Source organism: Staurois parvus, unplaced genomic scaffold, assembly GCF_062004578.1.
Source record: "Staurois parvus isolate SC_StPar_1 unplaced genomic scaffold, SC_StPar_1.0 ptg003561l, whole genome shotgun sequence".
In the NCBI taxonomy this organism is placed as follows: domain Eukaryota; kingdom Metazoa; phylum Chordata; class Amphibia; order Anura; family Ranidae; genus Staurois; species Staurois parvus.
In genome coordinates, this window is record NW_028321357.1 from 67,613 (window position 1) to 87,884 (window position 20,272).

The window sequence follows — 20,272 nt, forward strand, 5'->3', positions numbered from 1 at the left end:
GTAGGGCCCTTTATAATGTGCTATCTGTAGATTAGTCAATTGATGGATCAGGATCTGTTGTTTGTGCGCCGTTCTTCCTATTTACAGATGGCCGTTGTGTGTCTGTTTGCCAAGATTTTACCTCCCATCCATAGCTGGAGAATTTGCATACTATGTAGGGCCCTTTATAAATTGCTATCTGTAGATCAGTCAATTGATGGATCAGAATCTGTGGTTTGTGCACAATAATAATTCTGCGCCTCTCTCCCTATTTACAGATGACCATTGTGTGTCTGTTTGCCAAGATTGTACCTCCGATCCATAGCTGGAGAATTTCCATACTATGTAGGGCCCTTATAATGTGCTATCTATAGATTAGTCAGTTGATGGATCAGGATCTGTGGTTTGTGCACAATAATAACTCTGCGCCGTTAACCCTATTTACAGGTGACTGTTGTGTGTGTGTTTGCCAAGATTTTACCTCCGATCCATAGCTGGAGAATTTCAGTACTATGTAGGACCTTTATAATGTGCTATCTATAGATTAGTCAATTGATGGATCAGGATCTGTGGTTTGTGCACAATAATAATTCTGCTCTGTTAACCCTATTTACAGGTGACCATTGTGTGTCTTTTTGCCACTATTTTACCTCCGATCCATAGCTGGAGAATTTCAGTAGTAATGTAGGCCCTTCATAATGTGCTATCTGTAGATTAGTCAATTGATGGGTCTGGGTCTGTTGTTTGTGCACAATAATAATTCTGCGACTTTACTCCTATTTACAGGTGAGTGGTGTTTGTGTGTGTTTGTCACTGTTTTTTACCTCCGATCCATAGCTGGAGAATTTCAGTAGTAATGTAGTCCCTTTTAAAATGTGCTATCTGTAGATTAGTCAGTTGATGGATCAGGGTTTGTGGTTTGTGCACAATAGACCTGCAATGTTACCCCCATTTACAGGTGACCGCTGTGCAACTGTTCTGCCATTGATGCATCTCTGAACCCAAGTTGGAGGGATTCAGTAGGCCCCTTGGGTGTATTAAATACAAAGTGCGATCTGTAGATTAGTTGATTGATGGATCAGGATCTGGTAATTGTGTACTGTATCAGACCTGTACTGTTGTCCCCGTTTACAGGTGACTGCTGTGCGTCCATTCTGCCATTTGTTTTACCTCTGATCCCGAGTTGGAGGTATTCAGTAAGCCCCCTGGATGTTTTGATTATAATGTGCTATCTGTAGATTATCTAATTGCTGGATCAGGGCCTGTAAAAGGCCTGCACTGTTACCCCATTTACAGGTGACTGCTGTGTGTTCATTCCGCCATGTTTTACCTCACATCCCTAACCATAGGATGCTGTGTAGGCCCCTTGAGTGATTTGATTTATAATGTGTCATCTGTGGATTAGTCAATTGATTAGGTTTGTGCACAATAGACCTGCGCTGTTACAATCATTTACAGGTGACTGCTGTGCATCCGTTCTGCCATTGTTTTTCATGCTGAGCCCTGGACGATCCCTGTCCTGAGGGTTTCAGGACTTTGTAGACCTCCTTGAGTACATAGATCATAATGTGCTATCTGTAGATTAGTCCATTGAGGGATCGAGGTCTGTTTGTGAACAATAACAGACCTGTGCCGTTACCCCGATTTAAAGGTGACCACTATGCGTTCATTCTGCCTCTGTTTTACCTATGGTTTCCAGCCAGAGGGTTTCAGTACTATGTAGGCTCTTTGATTGCATTGATTATAATGTGATATCTGTAGATTAGTCAATTGATAGATCAAGGTTTGTTACTTGTACTCAATGAACTTGCACTGTTACCCCCGTTATGGTAACAATCGTGCCTATTCCACCACTGTTAATGCTAATCCCTGGCTGGAGAGTCTCTATACTATGTAGTCCCCTTGAGTGCATTGATTATAATGTGCTATCTGTAGATTAGTCGATTGATGGATCAGGGTCTGTTTTGTGCACAATAACCGTGCACCATTCCACCCCCATTTACAGGTGACTGTTGTGTGCCTGTTCAACCACGGTTTTACCTACAATCCCTAGCTGGGGGGTTTCAGTACTCTGTAGCCCCCTTGAGAACATTGATGATAAAGTGCAGGAATGTTCTTCTGGTCCCAAGCTGAATTTACATTTGTCGCCTTCCTACATACTAAAGTTGTGTCTTCCCAGCAATAAGCATGCCTCAGATTTCTGAAGTATCTGGTGTGTGTTGTCATGCAGGTACGGGGCCGGGCTAAAGCAAAAACAAAAAGCAGAAATAGTTTCAGTATGTAAAACCTGGAGGTTCCCCGTCCATTGAGGGCCCCGGGAAGTCTTTCACTTTTGGGGATCTGCTGGCTACAGAGGGATTGAACTCTGAAAAACAAACTGTAGTACAGGCAAGGATAATGCCTCCTTATGCTGACATGCCTTTGTTTTTTGCTGGCAGGGTGGACGCCTGTTGGGGGAGGGTGGACGCCTGTTGGGGGAGGGTGGACGCCTGTTGGGGGAGGGTGGACGCCTGTTGGGGGAGGGTGGACGCCTGTTGGGGGAGGGTGGACGCCTGTTGGGGGAGGGTGGACGCCTGTTGGGGGAGGTTGGACGCCTGTTGGGGGAGGTTGGACGCCTGCTGGGGGAGGTTGGACGCCTGCTGGGGGAGGTTGGACGCCTGCTGGGGGAGGTTGGACGCCTGCTGGGGGAGGTTGGACGCCTGCTGGGGGAGGTTGGACGCCTGCTGGGGGAGGTTGGACGCCTGCTGGGGGAGGTTGGACGCCTGCTGGGGGAGGTTGGACGCCTGCTGGGGGAGGTTGGACGCCTGCTGGGGGAGGTTGGACGCCTGCTGGGGGAGGGTGGGCGCCTGTTGGAGAGGGGTTGGGGGAGGGTGGGCGCCTGTTGGAGAGGGGTTGGGGGAGGGTGGGCGCCTGTTGGAGAGGGGTTGGGGGAGGGTGGGCGCCTGTTGGAGAGGGGTTGGGGGAGGGTGGGCGCCTGTTGGAGAGGGGTTGGGGGAGGGTGGGCGCCTGTTGGGGGAGGGTAGACATCTGTTGGGGGAGGGTGGGCGCCTGTTGGGGGAGGGTAGACATCTGTTGGGGGAGGGTGGGCGCCTGTTGGGGGAGGTTGGACGCCTGTGGGGGAGGGTGGGCGTCTGTTGAGGGGGGGTGGGCATCCTTGGGGAGGTTAGTCGTCTGTTGAAAGGTGGGCGTCTGTTGGAGAGGGGTTGGGGGAGGGTGGGCATCTGTGGGGGAGGGCGTGCGTCTGTTGGGGGAGGGTGGGCATCCTTGGGGAGGCTGGATGCCTGTTGGAGAGTGGGTGTCTGTTGGGGGAGGGTGGGCATCCTTGGGGAGGCTGGATGCCTGTTGGAGAGTGGGTGTCTGTTGGGGGAGGGTGGGTGTCTGTTGGAGAGGGGTTGGGGGAGTGTGGGCGTCTGTTGGGGCAGGGTGGGTGTCTGTTGGAGAGGGGTTGGGGGAGGGTGGGCGTCTGTTGGGGCAGGGTGGGCGTCTGTTGGAGAGGGGTTGGGGGAGGGTGGACGTCTGTTGGAGAGGGGTTGGGAGAGGGTGGACGTCTGTTGGAGAGGGGTTGGGAGAGGGTGGACGTCCGTTGGAGAGGGGTTGGGAGAGGGTGGACGTCCGTTGGGGAGGGGTTGGGGGAGGGTGGGCATCCGTTGGGAAGGGGTTGGGGGAGGGTGGGCGTCTGTTGGAGAGGGGTTCGGGGGAGGGTGGACGTCCGTTTGGGGAGGGTGGGCGTCTGTTGGAGAGGGGTTGGGGGAGGGTGGGCATCCGTTGGGGAGGGGTTGGGGGAGGGTGGGCATCCGTTGGGAAGGGGTTGGGGGAGGGTGGGCGTCTGTTGGAGAGGGGTTGGGGGAGGGTGGGCGTTTGTTGGAGAGGGGTTGGGGGAGGGTGGGCGTCTGTTGGAGAGGGGTTGGGGGAGGGTGGGCGTCTGTTGGAGAGGGGTTGGGGGAGGGTTGGCGTCCGTTGGAGAGGGGTTGGGGGAGGGTGGGCGTCCGTTAGGGGAGGGTGGGCGTCTGTTGGGGCAGAGTGGGGCTCTGTTGGAGAGGGGTTGGGGGAGGGTGGGCGTCCGTTGGGGAGGGGTTGGGGCAGGGTGGGCGTCCGTTGGGGAGGGGTTGGGAGAGGGTGGGCGTCTGTTGGGGGAGGGTGGGCATCCTTGGGGAGGTTAGACGCCTGCTGGAGGGTGAGCGTCTGTTGGGGGAGGGTGGGTATCTGTTGGAGAGGGGTTGGGGGAGGGTGGGCGCCTGTTGGGTGAGGGTAGACATCTGTTGGGGGAGGTTGGACGCCTATGGGGGAGGGTGGGCGTCTGTTGAGGGAGGGTGGGCATCCTTGGGGAGGTTAGTCGTCTGTTGGAAGGTGGGCGTCTGTTGGAGAGGGATTGGGGGAGGGTGGGCATCTGTGGGGGAGGGTGGGTACCTGTGGGGAGGGTGTGCGTCTGTTGGGGGAGGGTGGGCATCCTTCGGGAGGCTGGATGCCTGTTGGAGAGTGGGTGTCTGTTGGGGGAGGGTGGGTGTCGGAGAGGGGTTGGGGGAGTGTGGGCGTCTGTTGGAGAGGGGTTGGGGGAGGGTGGGCGTCTGTTGGAGAGGGGTTGGGGGAGGGTGGGCGTCTGTTGGAGAGGGGTTGGGGGAGGGTGGGCGTCTGTTGGAGAGGGGTTGGGGCAGGGTGGGCGTCTGTTGGGGCAGGGTGGGCCTCTGTTGGAGAGGGGTTGGGGGAGGGTGGGCGTCCGTTAGGGGAGGGTGGGCGTCTGTTGGGGCAGAGTGGGCCTCTGTTGGAGAGGGGTTGGGGGAGGGTGGGCGTCTGTTAGGGGAGGGTGGGCGTCTGTTAGGGGAGGGTGGGCGTTTGTTGGAGAGGGGTTGGGTGGGCGTCCGTTGGGGAGGGGTTGGGGCAGGGTGGGTGTCCGTTGGGGAGGGTGGGCGTCCATTGGGGAGGGTGGGCGACTTAACTCCAACTGAATTTTGCTAGCATCTTCTTTTTTTTTTCTATCTTCAGAGCTCTTTGGTACATTGCTTCTAGAGCGGTTTTCTTAGATTGCAGTTGTCCAGCATGGCGGTCCTCAGGCTGGCTTTTGGAATGCCGTATTGGGGCCCAGTGGGATTGGATATCCTGGAGATGGCGTGACATTGACCTCCAGGCACTAGGTTCCGCATAAGACACTTTCCATACTCTTTTCTAGTGACAAGTTACTACAGTCATGCCAGACTTCATGGGCAAAATCAGTTATTTGTGACCGCTGACCGCATAGGATGTTGCTCGTGCTCCTTGCCGCACAGATTCTGCATTGGATATCCGTCCTTGTGACCTCACCCACTTGTTGGCAGTCTTGTGCGATTCCCCCCACATTGAGACATCAGCTTGTTGATTCTACAAATGCTGCTTCCAGTCTTGGGTCTTCTAGAGCCGCCCAACTCTTCTAAGACTTTCCCATTGCATCTGTTGCTCCAAGTCTTCCTTTGCAGAGATCGGAAACGTCCAGATAAGATGTTTGCTCTCCAGCCATGGGCTTTTATTGGCTACGTACCTGTGTTGAGGAGAACTTTGTAAAGAAGCGGTCTACCCTTGCTGTGGATCCAGTAGCATCCCACCATAGTAAAGCCACCACTATACAGGTAGGGGATGCACCTGGTCCCAGCTAATAAACGTTTGGAAGCCCTCCTAGAGCTCTGTTGTCACTGGCAGGTCATGCTCTTCATACCGCCCTGGTTGTGACCTTAGTCTACCAAACCTTGGCTGATTGGGCCAAGTCCTTTAGGAGATCTTACTACAGCCGTAGTTTATCCCTTCATTGGAGAACGTTTGAGGCAAATGGCTTTAAACTTTAGCTGTGACGACCTGCTGAAAGCTTCCCGTCTCTCGTCCCGCGTAGATCTCCCGTCTCTCGTCCCGCGTAGATCTCCCGTCTCTCGTCCCGCGTAGATCTCCCGTCTCTCGTCCCGCGTAGATCTCCCGTCTCTCGTCCCGCGTAGATCTCCCGTCTCTCGTCCCGCGTAGATCTCCCGTCTCTCGTCCCGCGTAGATCTCCCGTCTCTCGTCCCGCGTAGATCTCCCGTCTCTCGTCCCGCGTAGATCTCGCGTCTCTCGCCCCGCGTAGATCTCGCGTCTCTCGCCCCGCGTAGATCTCGCGTCTCTCGCCCCGCGTAGATCTCGCGTCTCTCGCCCCGCGTAGATCTCGCGTCTCTCGCCCCGCGTAGATCTCTCGCCCCGCGTAGATCTCTCGCCCCGCGTAGATCTCTCGCCCCGCGTAGATCTCTCGCCCCGCGTAGATCTCTCGCCCGTATGCATGCAAAGCATTTTAGAACAAGTGTTGGGAATGTGGAGTGTAAGGCCCCTTTCACACGGTTTGTCCGATCGGATCCACCTGTTAAATTTTTTCAGGTGGACCCGATCGGACCATCTGTAAGCTCTCTATGGAGCAGAGACGTGTGTTCGCTGACACCCTCCGGCAACCGATCCGATCATGTACGCTAAGAACAGATGGATAGGGATCCGTTCCCCATCAGTCAGACACCTTCTGTCCGTTTCCATCCGACTGTCATCCGATCCGACTTGCCAGTGTCCACTCTGCATCAGCGGAGCAGACAGAGACCTGTCATCCATTTCCTCAGCGAGGATCGGCGGGCAGATCCCCTGCTGAACAAGTGGATCCGCCCCGTATGAGAGGGGCTGAACAAGCATCTGATCTGCATGGTGTTCCAGTGTCTGTACATTACATTGAATGGGATCCTGAACCTTCAGGGATAATCACTGGAACTGATTCATTGTTTGAAGCAGGGGGACTCCAACCTTTCTAAACAAAGGGCCAGTTTATTGTCCTCCAGACTGTAGGGGGGATGGACCATGGTCTGTGGTAGTAGGAAATGACCTTGCATCAGTGGGAGTAAACAATGTCCCACCTTTGGTGTTAGGGAAATTTTTAGTGCCCAATTATTGGTGTCAGTGGGAGGAATAGTGCCCCATCATTGGTATCAGTGGGAGGAAAAGTACCCCATCATTGGTTTTAGTGGGAGGCATAGTGCCCCATTGTTGGGGTCAGTGCAGAAATTATTGCTGCAACATTGGTATCAGTGGGAGGAATAGTGCCCCATCATTGGTGTCAGTGGGAGGAATAGTGTCCCATCATTCTTGTCAGTGGGAGGAATAGTACCCCGTTGTTGGGTGTCAGTGCATGATTTATTGCCCCATCATTGGTATCGATGGGAGAAATGGTGCCCCATCATTGGTATTAGTGGGAGGAATAGTGCCACCTCAGTAGTGTCAGTGGGAGGAATAGTGCCCCCTTATTGGTGTCAGTGGGAGGAATAGTGCCCCCTCATTGGTGTCAGTGGGAGGAATAGTGCCCCCTCATTGGTGTCAGTGGGAGGAATAGTGCCCCCTCATTGGTGTCAGTGGGAGGAATAGTGCCCCCTCATTGATGTCAGTGGGAGGAATAGTGCCCCCTCATTTGTGTCAGTGGGAGTAATAGTGCCTCATCATTGGTGTCAGTGGGAGGAATAGTGACTCATCATTGGTGTCAGTGGGAGGAATAGTGTCTCATCATTGGTGTCAGTGGGAGGAATAGTGCCTCATCATTGGTGTCAATGGGAGGAATACTGCCTCATCATTGGTATCGGAGGGAGGAATAGTGCCCATTTATTGGTTTCGGAGGGAGGAATAGTTCACTATCATTGGTGTCAGTGCAGGAATTATTGCCCTATCATTGGTGTCAGTGGGAGGAATAGTGCCCCAAGGGCTGAATAAAGGCAAGCCAAGGGCCACATTTGGCCTCTGGGAAGCAGTTTAGAGACCACCGGTTTTGGAGTATCTGGGTCCAGTCCTGGACCCAACCCAGGCTAGAGGAGACTCCATGATAGCAGATTCAACCTCTGTCTAGGAGTCATAAGACTTCACTTTTGCATTAGAGTCCTTGGTCTGATGGTAACCTCCATGGCAGTTCCATTTGTCAAGTTTTATTTCATACCTATACAAGGCACTATTCTTTCATGGCGGAAAGTCAGTCAAGTCCCTGTCAGACCAATTCATTGGGCACTGAGGACCAAGTTGTCCCTGGCTCAGAAATCCGTCTCTAGAATTGCAAAAGTCCTTTTTATTCTTTTTGGAAAATCCTGATGACAGATACTGATGGGGTGAAGTCCTGTTCACCTACAGAGGACTTGGTCTTTGGATGAGTCTTGTCTGTTTAATATTCTGCAGCTTCTGGTGATCGGTCTCTGGAGCATTGGGCCATCCTGCTGGAAGGTCATTCGATCTAGAATTCAGTCAGACAATGCCATGGTGGTTGTGTATATCAAGAATCCGTAAGTCTCTCCATTGCAAGAGTTCTAGATCAAATCCTGTCCTGCCAATGTCACTGGATTAGCAGGCAGACTTCCTTGTCTGGTAATGTCTGGACCCAGAGGAGTGGTCCCCATCCCTGGAGGTGTTAGAGGATTTGTGTAGCAGGTAGTGACATTGAATGTGGACTCCATGGCCTTCATGTTTAACAATAGGGTGGACAGGTTTGTCTCCAGGTACAGAGATCCTGTAGTGGAAGCAGTAGATTCTCTGTGGGGTCAGTATACTCTGTTTTCTGGTATGCTGATCTGGTAGGACTTCTGGTAGACCGTTGGTGGACTCTACCAGATTATCTGAATCTTCTGTCTCAAAGACCAATTTGCCATTCAACTTTATGGTCACTGGCTTTAATGGCATGATTGTTGAAACATAGGTTCTGAGAGACCTGGGAATCTCTGAATCTGTGACTTCTATAGTTAAAAAGTATGAAGTCCACGTTCCTCAAGGAAGGAAATTGATAAGTGGTTTTCAAATATCTGAAACGTGTGGCATGTATTTGTATTCAGCCCCCTATACTCTGATACCCCGAACTAAAATCTAGGGGAACCAATTGCCTTAAAAAATCCCCTAATTAGTAAATAGAGTCCACCTGGGTGTAATTGTAATTTAATCTCAATATAAGTACAGGTGTTCTGTTAAGCCCTCAGAGGTTTGTTAGAGAACATTAGTGTACAAACAGCATCATGAAGGCCAAGGAACACACCAGACAGGTCAGGGATAAAGTTGTGGAGAAGTTTAAAGCAGGGTTAGGTTATAAAAAAAAAATATCCCAAGCTTTGAACATCTCACGGAGCACTGCTCAATCCATCATCTGAAAATGAAGAGTATGGCACAGCTGCAAACCTACCAAGACATGGCCGTTCACCTAAACTGACAGGCCGGGCAAGGAGAGCATTCATCAGAGAAGCAGCCAAGAGGTTCATGGTTACTCTGGGAGGAGATGCAGAGATCCACAGCTCAGGTGGGAGAATCTGTCCACAGGACAACTATTAGTCGTGCACTCCTCAAATCTGACCTTTATGGAAGAGTGACGAGAAGAAAGACATTGTTAGAGGAAAGTCATAAGAAGTCCTGTTTGCAGTTTGTGAGAAGCCATGTGGGGGACACAGCAAACATGTGGAAGAAGGTGCTCTGGTCAGATGAGACCAAAATTTAACTTTTTGCCCTAAAAGCAAAACGCTATGTGTGGCGGACAACGAACACATCACCCTGAACACACCATCCCCACCGTGAAACATGGTGGTGGCAGCATTATGTTGTGAGGATGCTTTTCTTCAGCAGGGACAGGGAAGCTGGTCAGAGTCTGCAAAATACTTGGGACCGGGGTGGAGGTTCACCTTCCAGCAGGACAATGACCCGAAACACAGCCAGAGCTACAATGGAATGGTTTAGATCAAAACATATCCATGTGTTAGAATGGGCCAATCACAGTCCAGACCGAAATCCAATGGAGAATCTGTGGCAAGACTTGAAAATTGCTATTGCCAGATGCTCTCCATCCAATCTGACAGAGCTTGAGCGATTCTATAAAGACGAAAGGGCAGAAATGTCCCTCTCTAGATGTGCAAAGCTGGGAAAGACGTCCCCAAAAAGACTTGCAGCTGAAATTGCAGGGAAAGGGGGTCCTACAAAGTTATGACTCCGGGGGGCTGAATACAAATGCCGCCGCACTTTTCACAGATTTATTTGTAAACAATTGTTGAATCCCATTTCTCATTTTCCTTCCACTTCACAATGATGTACCACTTTGATTTGGTCTATCACATCCAATCCCAATAAAATACATTGACGTTTTTGGTTTTAACATGACAAAATGTGTAAAATTTCAAGGGGTATGAATACTTTTTCAAGGCACTGTAGTTCATATGGAGTGGCTTCCACCCTAGGAGGAGTTTCTCTTTGGAACCAATTATTTTCTTCCTGTAGCTGGGTTTAGACTATTCTAGTTCTTGGCACTATCAGAGGTCAGGTTTCTGCTCTTTCTCCTTGTTTGAGACCATTCCTTAGCCTTCTGTTTCGGTTGTTGGTTCTTCAGGCAGATCCTGGACTGCAGGCAGTCCCCAGTCTTCCCAATGAGGCCTGTAGCTGTTTTTTTGTCGGGTTTCTTGCCCCTCAGTTTGACAGCTTTTGGAATTTCCGACTGTATCTGAATTCTTTTGTCTCTTAATGAATAAGAAAATTAGAATTTTCTACTTGGCGTGAAATCCCTATCTTGGAGTTCATTGGGGGCAGAGGTTCCATTTTTTTTTTTTCCTATGCTTTGTACTGCTTTACCATAAAGCAGAGGAATGCTTGGTAGAGGAGGAGTCATACTGGGGGCTGTTGTATCATTTTTCTGCTTGCCAGTGTCCAATCTTCATGTAGGTGGCAGTATAACCTGAATAGCTGTGTCCCTCAATGAACTTCAATATATTCTACGGTAGGTGCAAAAATCCCTTTTATTCAATACATCTCTGTAATACATACAATTTACCCATGTTTTATCCCTGCAAGTATAGAAAAATACCTGCTGATCTGCCAGAAATGTGCCCAATTTCCTGTTGTGCATTCACAACACAAAGATTTTCTGGCCTAAAATCACAAAGATTGGTGTCAGCCCTGCCCAGTTGTCTTTTGCTTAGCTATAGAACATCTCTACAACAATGGAAGTGTTTTGTATCCTATGATAAGAACCGGGAAGGCTGATTAGTCTCCTTGAGATAAAAGTGTAGTGTGCATGGGCTTTGAATTCCTAGCGGGATCAACTCTTCTACTTTTCATGCACAACAGATAAAACTATCTGTTGCATATTTAAAAGACTAAAAGGGAACATTTAAGACTAGTTTATGGTGAGGGTTTTCATACATTTGAATACGTGGACACCCCCTTCAAGTAATTGAGTCCAGGTGGTTCTAGTGAAAGGGTACTGTTAATACTGCGGAATACAAGTGCATCAAGACAGTTGAGGTCTTCCAACCTTGTGTTAAGTTTGGTGAAGACCTTTTTCTGTTCTAGAATGAATATGCCGCTGTGTTCAAAGCCAGTTCCATAAAGACATTGTTTGACCAGTTTGAGTGGAGGAACTCAAGTTACCTGACCTCAATTCTACTGAACACCTCTTGGTTTGCCTACGGTGAGCCAGATCTTCCCATCCAACACCAGTACTTGACCTCACAAGGATTTCATGAGTTTGGTGTGGAGGAACTCAACTGGTCTTCAGAGTCCTAAGCTCAACCCTACCCAACGCCTCCTAGAATGAATTGGAAATCTGTGCCGGGTCTTCTCATCCTCAGGACCTGACCTCACAAATACTCCTTTTTGGCTGGATAGGCATACATTCCCATAGGCATACTCCAAAAGCCTTCCCAGTAGAGTGGAGGGTGCTAAGGAGGACCAACTCCATGTTGAAGGCCATGGTTTTGAAATGGGTGTCCAACAAGCTGATATGGGTTTGATGCTCAGGTACCCACAAATGTTTGCCTATATAATGTATCTATGATTATCTTAAAGCATTAATAATCCGAAAAAGAAATCCTTTATTATATTGCAGCGTACTACTCTTAGATGTGGTGGTGGCATTTGTTTCCTTTTTTAGGTATCTTTCCTTTATTTTCACCTGGTGATCTGGCCAGTAAGTCTGTTTTTTCAAAAGAACAAGCTCTTTTGCAGATGTAGCAGTTACAGGCAGTCAGTGGTAAAGAGAAGCATCAGTTAAATTTCATATCTGAACCAGTTATTCACTTAAAGATAGAATTCCACTTCTCTGACAAAGCTGATCCACCTGGAAACATTGTTTTTTCTTTTTCTTTCCTGCAGCTACGCCAGAGAGAAAACCCAAAAACAATTTTCGAGACTTCATCCCAGTCGTCTTAAAAAGCAGAACACGCAGCCAGACAGGTAAAATAAATACATAAAATAGTCTCATGTACTAGCTGAATTAATGATAGGGAGAAGAAATTGTGGTAATGGATTCACTGTTTTTAGCATTTTATATTTTTTTTCTCATCCATTGAGAGACACAGGGATTCTTTAACACTTGGGTTATACTGCCACCTACAGGAGGATTGGATACTAGCAAACTGTAGGCCAGCCAATGATTACCCCTCCCACTACCAGCATGCCTCAGTTTTTGCTAGTGTCCTAGGAGAAAGGATGTTGTTTCTTCAGCTCTTATTTGTTGCCAACACCCAGTTTTCTTCTTTGGTTTTCCTTCAGTTGAGACTTTTTTTCTATATTTCTGCTGTAGCTTTGTCTCTGTAGTTGCAGCTCCCTGGTTCGGTTGTCCTCAGCCTGGCTATAATCACCTCCCGCCCGCCATATAAGGTAATGACGGGCGCAAGGCGGTTCTGTCGTTCTGGGAGGACGTCGCATGACGCCCTCCCATTCTAACCGCGCATAAGAGGCTCCGGTAGCGTGCATCGCGGCGCTCGATGGTGCTCTGTGTCTCTCGGACACTGCGGATCACCGATCAACGGAAAGAGCCGAAGATGTTGTCTCGGTCATGTGATCAGCTGTGTCCAATCACAGCTAATCATATGTAAATAGGGAAATGCCGGTTATCGGCATTTCTCTCCCCACAAGCTGTCACGCTGACAGAGGAGAGGAGAGCCGGTAATCGGCTTTACTCAGAGGGTACATGTACACTGATCATCAGGGCACTGATGATCAGTGTGCCCTGATGATCAGTGTAGCCCCAGCAGTGCCAGCTGTCAGTATCCATCAGTGCCACCTGTCAGTGCTCATCAATGCCACCTGCCAGTGCCATGCCACATATCAGTGTCTACCAGTGCACATCAATGCCACATATCAGTGCCCATCTGAGCTGCCTTTCAGTGTTACCTATCAGTGCCAGTCAGTGCCACCTATCAATGCCTAACAGTGCCGCCTAACAGTGCCGCCTAACAGTGCCAGTCAGTGCCGCCCATCAGTGCCATATATGAGTGCTGCCTTTTAGTGATGCCTGTCAATGCCCATCAGTGCCTCCTCATTAGTGCCCTTCAGTGCCACCTATCAGTGTCCATCAGTGCAACCTATCAGTGCCCATCACTACAGCCTCATTAGCGCACATCAGTGAAGGAGAAAAATCACTTTACAAAATTTTATAACAAAAACTAAGAAAAAAACTTTTTTTCAAAATTTCCAGTGGTTTTTGGTTTGTTTAGCAAAAAATAAAAAACCCCGAGGTGATTAAATACCACCAAAAGAAAGCTCTGTCACAAAAAAATGATAAAAATTTCATATGGGTACAATGTTGCATGACCGCGCAATTGTCATTCAAAGTGCGACAGCACTGAAAGCTGAAAATTGGCCTGGGCAGGAAGGGGGTATAAGTGCCCTGTAGGTGAGGGGTTAAAGTACTGTGTGCGGACCTCACTGAGTTGTATGTTGTGGAGATAGCCTGAAAATGACTGTTGGGCACTGGGTTCTGTGTAGGGCACTTTCCAGACTCAATTCTGGTAAAAATTGGTTGCGGAACACTTTCTGGGTCTTGTGTTGCTGGCATTGCCTCAGCACTTGCCCTGTTTCTGAAGACACACAGTGAGTAGGCCAATTGGGCCAAGCACTTGGAGCTACCTCAATTACTTCTGGGCACCTTTGCCACAGAAGGGGTTAATGCTATGGGACTGGACGCTGATGTCCTCTTTTAGATGAGTGTTGCTCACGCACCACATTCTTTTGCATCATGCAGCTTTGATGAAACCTCTTCCCCCTGTGGCTCCTATTTGCAAATAACCATGTGGAACTTCGATCTTTAATCTGTTCTGCTGCCTGCCTACAGATACCTTGGTGTCCCCCAGCCATTGGACCTCACCTGCTACCAGCTGTTTGGGGTTTGTGAGTACCTGAGGCCTTGCCCTGAACCCCTACATTGCACTTTGACCACATGGTCACATGTCAGAATCTATAACACAGGGTGACAGTCCATCGGTACTGGGTGACCCCAGATCAGGTTCTATGAACAGTTCTGTGACTGCTTGCAGCATGCCTAGTGATGGTGCCAACAATTGCAGCCTGGAATCCTTTCTCTGCTTTTAGTCTTTTTCTTTCCTTTGAGTGCTATTTAGCTCTGTTTGTGGAGACTGTGCCTTCTCCCCTCTCGGCTGTGGTTTTTACAACGGTCCTTCAAGACTTGTTCATCCAACTCGCCCATATCTGCTAACTCTTGCCCCAAGTGCACTCCTATGCCTCTCCTGCAGAATCTTTATCTGATTTTGCCCATGGCCGTAGAGACTTCTGAGCCATCACCCATAGAATTGGTCTGATTTGGAGTCACTGCAGTCTTTGACTGATGGGCTTACCCCAAGGAGTGGCAGTCTACAGCTATTCCTCCCAAGTTAAAGGTAATCGTTTGACGACTCTTAACGTACTCCACACCCTTCCGAAGCCAGATGTTCAGCCTTGGGCTTCTACCAGTGCTGTTTCCAGTCTTGGGTCATTTAAAATTCCTAAGGCTGTAAAAATCTGCCTTTTTTAAACCCGATTTTCCAGCTATTCATCTGTGGAAATTGGAAATCACCTCATGTGGATCCATCCCATATTATCAGGGCACTTACTATTCTGGAAGAGAATGCATCTGTTTTTAAGGACCCAACCAATGAGCAACTGGAAGCTCTTTCTGAAGCTTTAATCTCGCTGACCGGTCCTGTCCTTCATCCGACCTTAACTGTGTCTAACCACTGCCAAGGTTGACCCCTTGCTTCTAGAAAGCATGGAACCGATGTCTGTAGCGTTAAATGCTGGAAGCCTCCCATCTCCTCTCTTACATGTTTTTGGTGTTTGGTATATATGCATCGGCCTCTATTTTTAAAGTGCTGGACCACGCAACCCTTGCGTAAACAGTGTTTGATGTACATGGCCTTTAAGGGGAAGCATCTCTGCAGACCAGCTCTTTACAACATCACCAAGGGGGCTCTTTGTGGCAAGGAACCCATCATCCTCAGTCAAAGAGTCTTAAGGAATAGACTGCAAAGTCTTCTGCTCTTTCTGTTAAATGTTTTTTTTCGTTTCCCCACTTCCTTGGCCTCCTTGTTGACAACCCCCAAGCTTTGCTCCCAGCATTCTGCCCACAAATACAGAAAGGGACTCAGCAACTGCTCTCAGGTTGTTACTCCATGTGGAGAGTTTAGTACTGGTTCTAATATAGATCTGTAAAGTCGCTGTGTTTCTCCCAAGTTTTATCCTTTGTTGAGACCCGATGAAGAGAGAGCGGTGTTGCCCCCGAAACACGTTGGCTGTTTCCTATGACTGTAGCAACAATTAAAATTATCTTGTACTTTTATCTGGGTTTGGTGTGGCACTCCTTTCTGTATTTCTGTGGTTTGAGCTACAACCAAAGGGAAGCTCGCCAGAGCTGTTGAGCTTGCTTGAAGTTGTCCTTCATCTCACTTTATGCGTGCAAATCTAAAGATTCCTAGTTCTTCATTTCCTTGCAACCACAAGTCTTGCCACTCAGGTTGCCAAATTTTACAGATAATACTTCCTCTGCATTAAAGCGGATCTTCACCCTTAAAATAAACTTTCCTCCTCTACACCAGCTCCCCTCACCCCATTACACAATACCTGAGATATATATATATATATTATTACACACACACACTATTGCCAAAAGTGGTACACCACCTCCGTCCAAATCATTGGATTCGGGTGGTCCAATCACCTCCATGGCCACAGGTGTATAAAATCATCACCTTGGCATGCAGACTGCTTCTACAAACATTGGTGAAAGAATGGGTCGCTCTCAGGAGCTCAGTGACTCCAAGCGTGGTCCCGTGATAGGTGGCCACCTGTGCAATAAGTCCATCCGTGACATTTCCTGGCTACTAAATATTCCACGCTCAGCTGTTAGTGGGATTAGAACAAAGTAGAAGCAACTGGGAACAACAGCAACTAAGCCACCAAGTGGTAGGCCACGTCACATGACAGAGCGGGGTCCGCGCATGCTGAAGCGCACAGTGCGCAGAAGTCACCAACTGTCTGCAGAGTCAATAGCTAAAGACTTCTAAACTTGGTGTGGCCTTCAGATTAGCACAACAACAGTGCGTAGAGAGCTTCATGGAATGGGTTTCCATGGCTGAGCAGCTGCATCCAAGCCTTACATCACCAAGTACAATGCAAAGCGTCAGATGCCGTGGTGTAAATTGTACAATGGTGGGATGCCATTATAGTTCATGTGGGTGTAAAGGCAGGCATCCTAGGACAATGCTGCTCCTAAAAGGTATTGCTCCTTCATCCAGTGTGGGATACAAAAGAAAAACCGAAGGCAGCCGCCACATCTAATGACCTGCAATATACGTTTGGGGTTTAAGGTCCCTTCTAGGACATCTTGTAGGTCTCTGTTCCAAGGAAATTCCTTGTTCCTATCGATTTTTTTTTTTTTATTCAGTGAATTAATATAGAGGGCTCTGCTGACATTAGAATGCTGTGTGTGTATTTGTGGGTATTTGTGTATAATATTTGAAAGTTTTTGTCCCGCTCTTCATCTTCCCAAATTGCCTACGCAAATGACATGCAGTCCCTTGGTGCCTCCTGGGATATGTATTCGAAAAGACACCAGGAGCACTACAGTCATTTCATTAATTATAGCGGGGGGGGGGGGGGGGGTGGACCTAGTGGCGCATCATCGGGAGATGGCACCTGAACACAGAAGACCCGGCATCCTCCTGCTGACGTCACAGGAGAACATGGCGGCACAGAATCTGAGCGACTGTTGCAGAGAAGATGGTCTCAGCAGGACAGTATTGGATCTACTTGGTGGAGAATGTCTGAACTGTGCAGATCACTGCATCAGATAAATGGGAAAAAATAAATTGGGGGGGGGGGGGGTGAAGTTGCTCTTTAAGGTGTTCATTAACCTTTGCATGTGCTTGGATAGCCTGCATCTCAAACACTTTGGTGCAGAAGGTGGTATCTACTACCAGTTTGTGGTCTTTCACACACCTTGGTTATTTATCAAGGTACTAGCCCCTATAACTGCTGTGTTCTCATGACATCCCCATTCCTTCCTGTGTTTCGGGGGATCCTCAGGAGTCCTGAGCACCCTGTCAGTGCAGAATACTTGATGATAATCAGCAGTGTCTAATCCAGGGGTGGGCAAACTTTTTGACTTGAGGGCCGCAATGGGTTCATATATTGGACCCGGGGGCCGGACCAAGAGTAGATGAATGATGTGTATGTGTCATCCATAGTAAGTATAGTAATATTCCCCCATAGTAAGCATAGTAATTAATCCCCCATATAGTAATTCATCCCCCATATAGTAATTCATCCCCCATATAGTAATTCATCCCCCATAGTAATTCATCCCCCATATAGTAATTCATCCCCCCTATAGTAATTCATTCCCCATATTAATTCATCCCCCATATTAAGTCCCCCCTGTGTCAATTTACTTACCTTTGCTCCGCGCGTTCCTCTTGCCGTGTTCCCGCGCTGTTCCGGTCTTCAGGGCGGACTGTGAGAGGAGCCTAGCTCCCCTCACGATCGTCACGCTGCCCCGCCTACACACATCCTGACAGCCATCCTGACAGTATCACGCTCCGTGGGCCGGATTAAAAGGTCCGCCGGGCCGTATACGGCCCGCGGGCCGTAGTTTGCCCATTGCTGGTCTAATCTCTTGATCAACATCTTGGAACTTCGGGTGATTTGACTTTCTCTGCAGCATTGGACCATCTTACTGGAGGGTTGTTTAGTCTGGATTAATTTCGACAGTGCCATGGCAGTGGCATACATTCACCATCTGGGAGGAATCAAAAGTTTTGCTGCAGCATTCAAGATAGATCAGATCCTTTACGCTCTAGCCTCGTCAGCCATGTACATTGCAGGCAGGGACAATTGGCAGGCAAACCTGCGTGGCTAGCCGCTCCTAAATCCAAGGAATGGTCCCTGTACCCTAGATGTGACTTTTGGATGTCCAGGTTTGCCGTTAAGTACAGGAATTCTAGTTGAAGTAGCAGATGCTCTGGTGGCTCCATGGAATCAGTACACCATGAGCTATGCCTTTCATCCCCTGAAACATCTTCCTCATCTGCTTCGCAGGATCGAGATGGAAGGCATCCCAGTTATCCTCGTTGCTCCAGATAGACTCAGGCGTTTGAGTTATGCAACCTGGTAAGATTGTTGGCAGACGTACCGTGGGCTTTACCAGATCACCATGTTCTCCTGTCCCAGGGACTGATTTTCCATCCCTCTTCACGTTTGCAGACTTAAGTGGCCTTGCAGATGAAGTCCAGCTTCTGAATTAGTCATTCCAGTGATGCTAAGAGCTAAGACATCTGCTTCTCCTAACCTCTATCTTTTGACATCGAGGGTATAATTCCCTTGGTGTGACTCTTGGCTTCCACCCCATGAGTTTTTCCAGGGGTGTATACTATCCTTCCTGCAGTAAGGAACACTGTTTGGCTCTCCGTACTATCCAGGGTCAGAATTCTATTTTCTGTTCTATTTCAGAGACCATTTGCCTTTCGCTCTTTGATTAGAACCTTTGTAGAGGGGTCTGCAATGTAGCTGTCCCTGTTCATTCTCCTGTGACTCCATGGAATCTAAATCTGGTTCTCTCTAAGCTTTAGAAACTGCAGTTTAAACCAATTGGAGGCGTTTCTTGTAGCCACTACCTCTGTGAGGTGGGTGTCTGAACTAGCGTCCCTTTTCTGTAAGAATCCCTATTCGTTCTCCATAGTGACAAGGTGGTGTTGAGATCTAGGATGACTTTCTTGTCCTGTGGTCTCCAAACTGCGGCCTGGGGGCTGGATGTGGTCCTTTGCTTGTCTTCATCTGGCTCTTGGGGGCACCAACTGATATCAATGATGGGGCACCATTCCACCGACTGACACCAATGATGGGGCACCATTCCACCGACTGACACCAATGATGGGGCACCATTCCACCGACTGACACCAATGATGAGGCACCATTCCTCTCATTAAAACCAATGATGAGTCACTGGTGTTGGGGCATTTTCTACTCCCACTGGTCACAGTCTTGCTCCCATAAAGCCTGAAGGACTGTAAACTGGCCCTTTGCTTAGAAAGATTTGAGACCCCTGTTCCTGTTTAAGGTCATTTCTGCCTTTTCCCTCCAACCAGGACATTGGTAAACTGGAGCCAGAAGAGGAATGGAAGAGCAAAGGGAAATGAGAATCTCACTCAGCCAGTTCTTCTTTAAGGAAGGCTTTTTGTAATCCCAGATTGACCCTTTAGGCATGCACCAGTTTAGTGTCCCACCATCTTTTGGTGACTCAGGCAAACCATCATCCAAGCTTATATTCTCAAGGATTGGGTTTCACAGTTTCCTGGGCACTCTACTGGATTTCTGAGTGCTTCTTGGCATCAGACAATTGTTTCCCAGATTTGTAAGGCCTCCACCTATTCTTCTGTTAAGACATTCTCTAAGATGAGCAAGTCTCAGGAGCGAATACGTTGTAAGACCCTTTACAGTGCATACCAGGCTGAGACAACCTTGTCCATTCGAGCCTTTGTAAGTTCCATCCACAGATGGGACCTGATAGCTTCCACTGCTAGGCAACAGCGGTGCCGTTGTTATACTGCACTGACTATAACACGGCTCACATGTATCGTATAGTTTCATGATCACATTGGTTTATAATCCTTATTTTATGGCACATTTGGTGGTTTTGTATTATCTGTGTTGACTATTTAAATGTTTTTCTCAGGATTATGATCTCCTTGCGATGGTCTGCATTGGGTTGACTGCAGGGGTGCGATATAAACCTATTTGTCTGCTGTCACTGATTTACCTTGAGAACGGAACCCTGGGGGGGCCCCGACTTACTGGCTTTATTTGACAAATATGATGTTCAGGAAATGTGTGGGCATTTTTTATTGGGGTACTAATGACTCTACTAGGGAAAGGACCCTAGCCCTGATTCCTTCGGGTGCAAGACTTTTGACAGAGACTGGGGTACTTGGGGTCCAGCTGGCCAAAACCAGGTGGGCCCCATTCATCAGGGTACTTGAAAAGGCAAGGTCCACCCAAGTAC

At 48.8% G+C, this 20,272-nt stretch overlaps 1 protein-coding gene across 1 annotated transcript in view; it reads left to right on the top strand.

Moving 5' to 3' along the window:
• Positions 1–20,272, top strand: part of BCORL1 (BCL6 corepressor like 1) — a 70,411-nt gene that overhangs the window by 22,553 nt on the left and 27,586 nt on the right. Inside the window, exon 5 of the mRNA XM_089667762.1 lies at positions 12,094–12,174. Coding sequence (XP_089523888.1) covers positions 12,094–12,174 — 81 coding nt within the window. The remainder of the gene's footprint in view (positions 1–12,093; positions 12,175–20,272) is intronic.